The sequence below is a fragment of the Tachypleus tridentatus genome, chromosome 8, assembly GCF_004210375.1.
Source record: "Tachypleus tridentatus isolate NWPU-2018 chromosome 8, ASM421037v1, whole genome shotgun sequence".
Lineage (NCBI taxonomy): Eukaryota > Metazoa > Arthropoda > Merostomata > Xiphosura > Limulidae > Tachypleus > Tachypleus tridentatus.
In genome coordinates this window covers 16477378-16489899 of record NC_134832.1, presented here as the reverse complement: position 1 = coordinate 16489899, position 12522 = coordinate 16477378, and the positions used below count along the sequence as shown (strand labels likewise).

The following is a 12522-nucleotide window of genomic DNA, read 5'->3' as shown; positions in this document are numbered from 1 at the left end:
CAAGAGGTAAATTAGCTTAAAGTATTTTACCTATTGTATAAAAAGTAATTTTCGTGGTGACGAGAAACACACTTGAAGTAAAACTATATCTCAGAACTAATAAAGCAGAGAACAACATTTCGACCTTCTTAGGTCATCTTCTGATCAACCTAAGCCGTTCTGAGATATAAAAAGTAAGTTTATTAGTTAATCATATAATCTTTCTCAAAAGTAATTTGAGCGAACTAGAACTATGAATGGAATGTTCTGTAACTAGTTACAGAATTTGATATTTTATTTATAACCTATAACCAAAACATCAAAAGAAATACAAAACAAGGTTGAATTATTCTAGAATCAGTCTGCAGAAGTATAAAAGTTATTTGATAGAGTAAAGTACACTAATAAGTGATTAAAAAACAGGTTTATCAATTTGTCATTTCATCGGTAAAAAAAACTTATTCGATGAAACAGATGAGAATTCCTTTCAGAAAAAATGTTCTCATTTTGTCGGTATAAAAACCTTTATGGTCTCAAACTAAAAACAATATGCAATGAAACAGCAAAGAATTGCTAAAGACTAGTTTTTCAGTGTTATAATATATATCTTTATTTCTTTTCTTCCTCTGATGGGGTCCGCTTCTGGCAACTGATTCCAGAAATAAAAGGAAATGGAAAGAGTTAGCTTTCGGCGATAATATGGCCTCGGATAAGAGCGACTGTTTGAGAAGTTGCTGTCTTGGTAGGGTTATATAAATAAAATTACGTGATATATCACACATTACTGCCAACAACAACAAGTATAAATATATATAAGTCGAAACGGACTAGTGCATTTTGTTCCTCCGCCAAGAAAAATAACAGGTATAGACGGCGTTCTTAACATTCTTATACCATTTATTGTAATACAATATCTACTTTAATATATGCAACTTGACGGCTTAACAGCATGTCTTAAGGCTTATAACGCTAAAGATGAGCTTCCTTACCTGCGGCGGGTAGCAGCCTAATGTGTAGTTTTCCGATTAACAAACTTTAATATATATATATATATATACATATAATGTTTACAGAAACTCACCTCTCCCATATAAATCATTAGACTTAAAATGATTAGTTAAAGCTTGATAATCTGCACATATTGCTTTATTTGCAGTATTTTAGGTTTGATGTTCTAGTGTCTACATGAAACAACCTTGCTGTATTTCAGTTTTCTTACGATTATAAAATTTTATTTCACTAACTTTTCTTGAGTGGCAAAATTTATTTACATTTATTGACAAAAAAAATGTTTTTAGAGACAGAAATGGAACAAATGTTTCGTTATTAATCTAAAAGGCCCGGCATGGCCAAACGTGTTAAGGCGTGCGACTCGTAATCTAAGGGTCGCGGGTTCACATCCCCGTCGTGCCAAACATGCTCGCCCTTACAGCCTTGAAGGCGTTATAATGTGACGGTCAATCCCACTATTCGTTGGTAAAAGAGTGGCGGTGGGTGGTGATGACTAGCTGCCTTCTATCTAGTCTTACACTGCTAAATTAGGGACGGCTAGCACAGATAACCCTCGAATAGCTTTGTGCGAAATTCTAAAACAAACAAACAAACAAATATTAATCTAAAAAAGTCGAAAAATATCTTGCAGGTTAAACAACGAGAGATTTGAAACGACAACTGTTGACTACAAGTCTAATTTGTAACTCAAATGTTAATAACATTTATCACATCCCTGACATTATGTGGATCCCTATGAAATATCACTACTTTCAGCTTTTCTCCAAACATGGTTATCGGGGTAAAAAATTAAAAAAGAAGCATGATCTGTCACATTGTTACAAAAAAGGGGTGATAAATTAAACAGAGCACAAGCATGTGCTATTTTATACAATAAAAAACATTTAAACCACAACAACAGATTAAAAAATACTTTAATTATAAGGATTCGTTTCGGGATGGTGCCTTTATGTGAGCTTAAGGTAATACATAGTAAAGATGATGTTTTAGATACAAATGACCTCATCAACTACAACATAATAAAATGTAAAGACGACGTTTAGGGCAAATCTGGGTCATATTAAATAATGTCAATTATATTATAAATTTTATTTGCCTGAAAGCCCGTAATAATTGTTATATAATTACCTTTGTTGTCGGGTTGTTTTTCTGTTTACTTTTAGCAAAGCTCCATTGGGCTATCTGATAACTATCTGTAAGTTCATAAAACTAGTCGCTGTCCTACCAGAGGACGTGTATGCTCTTCACATCAATGGTCGTATTGTCTTTTCAGTACTATTTATTCTGGGTTTATGTCGTAACTACACAATATATATCGAAGATGTCAGATAGACTTTTATACAGACTTTATCAGTTAGTGTTTAAATTGTGATTTCTTTCTCTATGCAGTTACAGAATGGATCAGTGAGTAGAATATTTTCTCCACATGTTTCAACACGTGTGTTGAAGCACTGACAGAAGCATTTTATTGAGACAAAATTGTATCTACTGTGTGATTTTAAACATACTTTGTGTCTGCTAAAGTAATAAAAGAAACGTATTAAATTCTACCCATATACCCAGCAAACGAGTTCATTAAGGTTAATTGGTTTGCAGCGCCCTCTAAGTACTTAAGTACTAAGTACAGATGGCTTTAAGGTTTTCTTTACATAAACTTAACGGTTATATTTTTTGTATTGTGTGTGTGTGTGTGTGTGTTTTCCTATAGCAAAGCCAAATCGGGCTATCTGCTGAGCCCACCGAAGGGAATCGAACCTCTGATTTGAGCGTTATAAATCCGTAGACTTACCACTGTACCAGTGGGGGACTTTTTGTGTTCAGACATTTTTTTCTTTGTATAAGTATGTATTTTGTATTTTCTATTTTTTTTGAAAAGTTATAGTCTCTTGTATTAGACTGAAAAATGTGGTTGACAATTGTTTTATTGAAATAGAACCATTTCTTTCTAATGAGATGCCACTTTTATGCAACAAGGTGATGAAGTTTTTGCAACAATGTGTAATTTCTCGTCTTGAAAAAAATACAAACTATAATTACCAAATTACCTACCTAATTATATTCTCACTTAGAAACAAACACTGTTTTGAAGTAATTTTCTTGACATAATTAAGTTCTCACCTCAAAGCAAACAAACCTAAACTTGCAAACAAACTTTCAAGATATCTTCAAAAAAGTAATAATAAATAAATAAAATGGTAGACTATATAAAAAAAATATCCAGTTAAGACACTTTTTTTTTTTTTTTGCAAAACCTGGTAAGACTTTGTCCTGTGAAGCATTGTCCGTGTCCCATTTTATAGTTATGACTTTCTTCATTGTTTATATACTTTTTTACCTCATTGTCTAGTCTAGCTATATTTTTATTTGCCTTTAGGGCAAATCTGGGTCATATTAAATAATGTCAATTATATTATAAATTTTATTTGTCTGAAAGCCCGTAATAATTGTTATATAATTACCTTTGTTGTCGGGTTGTTTTTCTGTTTTCTTTTAGCAAAGCTCCTTTGGGCTATCTGATAACTATCTGTAAGTTCATAAAACTAGCTCACCTATTTTCCAGATTATATTAAAACACCAAAAGAAGGTTCTTCTTGCAGCAGGTTCAAATCCCCGTCGCACCAAACATGATCGCCCTTTCAGCCGTTGAGGCGTTATAATGTTACGGTCAATCCCAATATTCTTTAGTAAAAGAGTAACCTAAGTGTTGGCAGTGGGTGGTGATGACTAGCTGCCTTCCCTCTAGTCTTACACTGATAAATTAGGGACGGCTAGCGCAGATAGCCCTCGTGTAGCTTTGCGCGAAATTAAAAAACAAAACAAACAAAATCCTCTTGCAATGACTTATGGATACCAAATTCGTAATTAATTACGTAAAACAAATGTTAAGTTATTAGTCGTGTAAGTTCATGGTCTGGCCAGATAAAAGAAAGTTTGAAGACACAAAGTTGGATGTACGATAGACAGTGGGGAGGTGTCACGCTCGAATTGTGATAAGTAAAATATTTGATTTTTCTAAAACGATATCAGTGCAAATACACTCTTGATTGTAAATTATGATCTAATTGTTTCTTTAGAAGTATTGAATGTTATTTTGAATACGATTAAAACTTAAGTTTATGTTAAGGTTTTTGTTTTCCTGATTCATTGATTTTATTATTATTTTGTGATTTAATTGTTAACAAGATGATTATTTTTGTATTTTATCTTTTAGTTTTTTTCAATTACAAACAGTTACCCTCCGCCAACTCTTGAATTACTATTTTACCAACAAATAGATGGATTGTCCGTCACATTATAATGCCCCCACGACTGAAAGGACGAGCATGTTTTGTGTGACGAGGACCGTCATATCTTAACCGATTTGAGATCTAATTACAGTTTTGGACACAGGAAGTCAGACTCTTTCGATTGACGTTTTTGACCACGCCCAAGGTCTTATAGTTTAATTTCCTCTAATGCTGCCTAAAATAACCTCGTGGTTAGTTGATATGATCCAGTTTCGACAGTCGCGGGGAACAGCAAAAAATGGGTTATTATAAACGAAATCATTCACATTTTTCAAATAGCCCTTACGTAGGTTTACGTGAAATTGTTAAAAGAATCTACCATTACTAATGATAAGTACAACCAGTTTCACTGAAAATGAATAAAGGTGTAGCAATACAGAGGTACAATACTATTATCGTATCGTGAAGCCGTAATACGACTGTATCGATACATCGTCCGATTCGATATTATATGTACCTTCAAGAATTTTGGTGAGTCTTCAGTGAACATTACAAATCTTTCGTACAGAAAAAAATTCAGAATTTTTAACGGTGTATTTTTATTTCAATTAAAATTAATGATTCAATAAATGAAGATGAGTGTTGAGCACTACATGTTGTGTTCATTTCTTTTATCAAAAACATTACGTGCAAAGTAACATAACAAATTAACTATAATAAAGTAGACAAATAGACATTAATTTTATTTTACTTCTCTTGCCAGCTGCCCTATGATTTATCAAACCTGAGAATTTGAAAAAGTGTTAAGTACCTAAATAAGACAATATACGGTAATGTAGGTAATAAATTACAGACAAAACTGTCATACTTTGTTTGTTTTGAATTTCGAGCAAAGCTATACGACTGTCACATTATAACGCCCCCACAGCGGAAAGGGCGAACATGTTTGGTGCGACGGGGATTCGAGCCCCTTACCCTCAGATTACGTGTCGAGCGCCTTAAACCACCTACTCATGCTTGGCCTTAGCAATTTTTATACACTTGACCACGAAACGTGGTAAATAAAAGTTGACAGGATGGGATTTTCTTCCTTTAAAGTAGAATTCGCATGAAGTGAAAATTGATTAGGCATACATAAAAACATAATCTTTGTATTTTTTTTAATTGTCTGAATGGGCGTGGTCAAGTGGTTAGTGTCTCCGAACTTTGAATTCAAAGGCTCATGGTTTGCGTTTTGTGACCGCAAAGAAAAGAAAAATACAAGAGAAAGTGCTCGGTAGTTTAAGGTCGTGTGCGCTAAGCATGATGATCAGATTCCCCTGTTCTATTAGAAAAGAGTTGACGGTGGGTGCTGTTAACTAGTTGCCTTCCTTCTAGTCTTAAATTGTTAAATTAGGGACGGCTAGCGCAAATAACCCTCGTGCACTTTGCGCGAAATTTAAAACAAACAAATATCACTTTGATCCAATCTTATGATCAAATATTAGTTATATTTCTCACGTTCTCTGATCAAATGTGAAAATCACGTTATTGTCCACTTCTACCTTCAAGTATATATAAGTATTAGATCTTTTGGACCAATTTCTATACAATTTTTTTTATAAGTTCAACTGTAAAGTATAACAGCGTCACACTTATTTTGTTTTTAGTATAAATGGTAACACTAATACTCTGTTTTATGTTGAACATTCGATAGATTTTGACCTATGACATTCCTAATAGTTAATGCTGTAAAATTTATATAAATACCGATCAACTTTTAGTTATAGAAAACAACCATTTTCACAACTTTTGACCCTTGTAATACCTAATTTAGCAGTTGCATCAATTTTAACAACTGACCATATGGCCTGATTAAACAGTCAATATGTTATTTTACAGTTTAACATTACTCATGCAATTGTAATGGCATTTGAACAAGATGAAGTAAGCAATGTTGTTTAATACAATAAACTTAATTATAATGTGTATCATTTACACAGCTCTAAATATGTATTATCCTCGGCAGTTTGTTTCACAATCTTTATATATCTTTTAGTGCATCATAGTCATGAGATTTTCAATCATAGAAAAAACAACAAAGATATGAGCTTTTGGTGAATTTTGAGAGCTTTAAAATCTTCTTTTTATGATATAACCACATATAGTAATTTTTTTACTTGGTAATCTTTACCATTTTTAGTGTTTAATATATATTGATTAAGCTTATCTCTGGCTGTAGATCAAAGGCCTTCTAAGTGAATTTGTTTAGTGGCGCCCTCTTATAAACATCATACAATTCATACATTCACAACTGCTTTGTTAGTTTAAGGATAAAGTTACACAACAGACTGATTGCGCTGCACCAACTATAGAGATTTAACTCGAACTTGTATATCAAGCATTGTTCCTTATTTACATAACTGTTTACCAAATTCACGTTCCTAACCATAACTGATATTTAATGGTTTTCTTGGAAGACCTTTCTTTCCTCAAATAGTTTCATATGTTAAGCGACTAGATTAACTGATGTTTAAAGTATTTCATTTCAGGCATATAAAAAATATATCAATCGTCCTGGAAAGGACAAACAAAACTGTGACATCAAATAATACAGACGAGTCAGATTTAAAATGAATGATGTTAATATAAATTCGTTACACGTTTCTTAACACTAAGCATAATGAACTCAAAGTAAACTACTCTCAAAGAAATATTCACAAACATTGCGATTTCATAAAAAAAAGTTACTTAACTCTATTCATACAAACTTGGAGGTTCATGAGAAAATGATAATTAGCTCCATTAACACAAACATTGAGGGTTCGTGAGAAAATGGTAATTAACTCTATTCACACAAACATTGGAGTTTCATGAGAAAATTTTAATTAGCTCCATTCATATAAACATTGGAGTTTCTTAAAAAATGTTAATTAGCTCCATTCACACAAACATTTGGTTTCATTAGAAATTGTTAATTATTTTCATGTACACCAAATGTTGTAGTTTAATAAATTGTTTATAATTCCATGTAGTGTGCTTTACTTTTTTCTTTCTTTTTTTTACTAAATCTTTTCAATACCTACCTTTCTCTGCCCCCCAGTGGCTCAGCTGTACGTCTGCGCGCTAACAACCGGGTATCGATACCCGTGGTGGACAGAGTACAGATAGCCCATTGCGTAGCTTTGTGCTTAATTACAAACAACAACAACATACCTTTCTCAGTTCACTATTGTTATCAATTCGTGATAAAATTATTTTAGCTATTGTTAAAATTCAGCAACCTAGCTTGGCTTAGAAGTTTACGCAGAAAGAAAACAAAATAAAAACATTTCACAAAAAAATTACAAATAGTCATTTTCACAGCAGGATTTAGCGGTAAGTCTTCGGATTTAGAAAGCTAAAATCAGGGATTCGATTCCTCTCGGTGAACACAGCAGATAGCCTGATGTAGCTTTACTAAAAGAAAACCATACACACGCCCGCATTTAGTAAACGGTTCGCATGAAAATGCGCAAGGAAACAACATTTTAAATAGAATTATAAACAACTTTAATCACATTTCTTTACTCGTGAGAATAAATCAAACACATCTAAAGTGTTAAGCATCAAGATTATATCAGAACACATAAAAGTACAGCACTCATACATAAATTGTATGAGAAACAGAGAAAAAAAACCACTGCACTAGGATAGTATAAATTTATGTTAACCTGAAAATGACCTAAAAATGTCAAAACTTTGTTCTCTACTTTACTTTGAGATACATTTTTATTTCAAGTGGGATTTTTCTTCTTCACGTATAAATTAGGGACCGCTAGAGCAAATAGTTCTCGTATAGCTTTACGCGAAATTGTGTGATTTGTGATGTGATTTTTTTATAGCAAATCCACATTAAGCTATCTGCTGAGTCCACCACGCGAAATTCAAAAACAAGCATAAATTAATTCATTCTTAATGCTTCAAAAATATATATAATTTATAAAAAAAAAAGGAATATTACTACATGCGTTGTTCTGTCTCTTAAGTCTATAAACATAAAATGTTATTCGCTTGAGAATAAAAAATATAAAATAAAAGTTACGGAAGTTCTTTCATTTAAACTACATAAAAATGCTCCGCTGAACAAAATAGTTTAAACTAACTGCTTTTCTTTTTAAAAGTGCTCTTGTTTGTTTTGAATTTCACGCAAAGCTACACGAAGACTATCTGTGCTAGCCGTTCCTAATTTAGCAGTGTAAGACTAGAGGGAAGGCAGCTAGTCATCACCACACACCGCCAACTCTTGGGCTCTTGGACTACTCTTTTACCAACGCATAGTGGGGACCGTCATATTATAACTTTACACGGTGAAAGGGCGAGCATGTTTGGGGCGACAGGGATCTCTCTCTCTCTCTCTATTCTGGTATTTGTTTTGAAATAAGATTAATATTTCCTCAGAGGAACTGTATTAACAAACGTAAAACTTTAACACTGTTACAGGTACACTGAACAAGGTAATGAACCGTATTAACAAATGTGGAACTTTAACACTGTTACAGGTATACTGGACCAGGTTAGGAAATGTATTACCAAACATGGAACTTTAACACTGTTACGGGTATTTCCTCAGAAATATTAACCCTCAGGGGCGTTCGAAGACTAAACAGTCTGTGACAGGGATTGGAACCCGCAACCCTTAAAATGCGAGTTCAGCGCCCTGGCCACTTAGCCATGCTATGCTAGGCCCTACATTTTTCTTACTATGATAGAAAGTATCTATATTTTTAAATGAGAATAATATAAGTGACAAAATTTTAGTAATAAAAAATCACAAAATACGTCAAAAGCTTAAAAAATTAACTTTTAGCAGGTCCGCTCAGTGGAAAACATCCTTCATGCATCGCGCAGGTCCGTTCAGTGGAAAACATCCTTCATCATAAGTCCAATCCTTTATTTTTGTAATTCCAATATCACCCCTGTTTGAAAATTCGATAATTAAGCCTCAAAACAGAAAACTAATTGCAAGCTAAACACTTCATAATCGTTAACAACTATGTTGTTTGTAATCAAGCACAAAGCTATACAAAGGACTGTCTGCCCACTACATGTATCAAAACTCGGTTTTTAGCGTTGGAAGTCCGTAGACATACAGCTGTGCCAATGGAGGTCTGTTAACAACGTACTAGTTCCGGCATGGCCAGGTGGATAAGGCGCTCGATTCGTAATCCGAGGGTTGCGAGTTCAAATCTCCGTCGCACCAAACATGCTCGCCCTTTCAGCAGTGAGAACGTTATAAAGTGACGGTCAACCCCACTATTCGTTGGTAAAAGAACTGGCGTTGGGTTGTGATGATTAGCTGCATTTCCTCTAATCTTACACTACGAAATTAGGGACAGGTAGCACAGATAGCCCTCGTGTAACTTTGAGCGAACTTAAAAAACAAACAAACAACGAACTAGATAAATATATCGTGAATTAAAAATGCGGTAAGAGAGAATAATAAAACAGATTGCTAGTTAAATTGCTGTGTTAATTAAAGCAAACTAATTTTAAGCTAGCAACAAATATCAGACCATTTTAATAGAATAAAACAATGTTATAACTCCAGATTTGTAATTTATCTTTAACTGAATACTCAATGTTTCGCTTAACAGATTCTACAAAAGAATAACACTGAAAGACAAACCGTAACTAACAAATAGTTCAAAGCTTCATTTAGTTAAACACTTCTGAAGACACTGTAAAGCGAAACGTTGAGTGTTCAGTTAAAGAAAAATAGCAAATTAGGCGTTATAAGATGGTTTATTTCTAGTATTAAAATGTCTTTTATATATCAATATGCACTACAGAAATTAAATAATGAATTATCAAACCCTTTCAAGACGTTTAATTTCATAGTCGTGAGTCCTACATAAAAATGTTTACAAACAATAAATATTATTTCATCCAAACGAAGGAGTTATTCTTGAAATGCTCTAAAAGCAGTAGTTTCCTAACACGCGTATTAAGTCCTATAAACAAAAAAAAAAGGGTGCACGATCCTGGAAACGCTTGAAAAGAATGTTTATAACAAAACAAAAGTATGGCAGGCTAAGAGACGGATATGATATTTGCTACATAAATTTTTAGACGGTTTCACAAAAATTAACAAATAACTATATAAAAGAAGAGGGGTTATAACAATAACAACTGATTTTTTTTTTTAGACAGGATTACAGTAAGTTAATCTGTGATACTATTTTTACTAGCTATATTTTTGTGGAACAATAATACCAACGATTCAGTTTCATTATTCGTCAGGATATCAACGAGAGTACCCTCAAACTGAAATTTTTTTTAGGCAGGATAATAATAAATTAATCAATGAGATATTCAACGTGGTCAAATACATTAATCGAAAAGATTTGACATCGTGAGTCAAAAACTGTAATTAGATCTCAAATCGGCCAAAAGATGACGGAGTTGTGAACTAAAAGTTTGTACTTAAAAAAAAAAACAAACAGAGCCGTTCTGTGAACCGGTATGTCGCGGCTAAAAAGTCAGATTTCATATCAAATGAATCGGGGTGAATGACAACTTGCAAACCACGTTTCGTCATATACTATTACTCAAGCCTCGTGTTTTAAAAACAAGTCTTAGACGATAACCACCTTATACACCCACTCAGAACTTAATCAGAATATTTTTGAACTTTCTAACTCTTTGAATCCATACAAACCTTCTTTTGCTGATTTTATTAGATGGTTGAAAATGTTTTGTTAAATATATATTAGGCAAACAGTAGCACTGCCTTCGTAGAGGTAGCCTTGTTCATCGATATGGTATTTTGAATATCTCCTCAACAGATCATCATACCTTTACAATAATATACAATGATTCCTTTTATAACAATAGTTATGTTATGACTGAGTCATATGTTTTATGGATATCTGTAAATAACACATCTTCTTTCTTCTATTTTTATTACATGGTACCTCAAAAACCAAGACAATGTTGTCAACCAGTTTCACTGAGGTGACATAGTGTCAAATAGGATATCTGCTTTTATAAGTATTATTAATAACTAGTAGAAAAATTTTAAACAATCATGATTTTAGTATAAACAAAAAGTTAGCGTTACCCCTTGAAGTTTGCTTTCTTACAGATATTTGTCATTAAAAAGCTTAAGTGTAGGATGAAGAAGAAATTATTAACCAACAATAGATAAACAGCAAATATTAAAATCGGAACCTCATTGTATTTTAAACTTCATTATGGATGTAATATTTCTATGTTTATTGAGATACTGCATTAAAAACCAAGCAGACAAGTATTAAAAAACTTTTCAATAAATGAAGCAAATGTAACGATGGCTAATATTAATCTTTCAAAATGAATGCAAACAAGATATTATGAATGGCATTTGCATCGTGCCAACTATCTAGTTTACACTGTTTTTGAAGGATTAATATTAGCCATCCCTACATTTGCTTTTTTTATCGAAAGTTTTTTGTTTACCTTATATATACACCCTGGATCGAAATATTTAAGAAAAGGGAAGTATTGAAGCGGCCAGTGATTGTTTGTTTCTTGTTAAGTACAAAACTTCACAAAGGGCTGTCTCAGCTATGCCTACCACGGGTAACAAAATGCCGTTTCTAGGGTTGTAGGCTCGTAGGCTAGCCGCTGTGCCACCGCGGTGCATTTTGCTTGAAACAAATTTAATGTTTGAAATGAAGGCACATCTATACTTGTACTTGTTAGCCTTCTTACAATACCTAGCTCTAATTAGTTTGGGTGGTATGCAGGTAGAGTAATCATACATGGGTGTGAACCCAATACTGATCAGGTTAGCGCTGCTTCTGGCCATAACTGAATAAAAATAACCATATAAATAAAATACAATGATTTGATGTTTTAAGGAAAACGTTTTACCATTTCTTAAAAGACATCTACACGTCTACTCACATAGATTGATGCGAAAAACTCTTAAAACAGACTGTTAACTTTCGTGACTTCATCAAGAAGTTTTATTCGTTGTTATGTAAAACTAAAAATATTTTAAATAGTTTCCAGTATTTTGCTCACTTATCAACAAAGTTCGCTGTCGACATGCTGAGTCATGGGTATAAGGTAATGTTTCTAGATTATAGATTTAAGTTCTGATTGAAATTATTTGTACGTAAACATAACTTATAGTAATATCGTAGTTATAAATACGCACAAACATTAATTTTTCATGTAGAATGATTTGTACAAATCTAAGCTACTCTACATAGAGCTAGCACAAAATAAGTCTAGATATAATCATATAGTTGATATGAGAACAGTATAACCTACAGCTTTTTTAGTTAATATAGGTATA

At 32.9% G+C, this 12522-nt stretch overlaps 1 protein-coding gene across 4 annotated transcripts in view; it reads right to left on the bottom strand.

The window, feature by feature from the left end:
* Positions 1-12522, bottom strand: part of LOC143258591 (uncharacterized) — a 72308-nt gene that overhangs the window by 25744 nt on the left and 34042 nt on the right. Inside the window, exon 2 of one of the 4 annotated variants that reach the window (XM_076517776.1) lies at positions 9040-9154. The exons of 2 other annotated variants lie outside the window; for them this stretch is intronic. In XM_076517776.1, the coding sequence (XP_076373891.1) occupies positions 9040-9106 (67 nt within the window). In that variant the 5' untranslated portion in view covers positions 9107-9154. Of the gene's footprint in view, positions 1-9039; positions 9155-12522 lie in introns of those variants that run through there. One more of the 4 variants, XM_076517775.1, reaches the window with a different exon arrangement.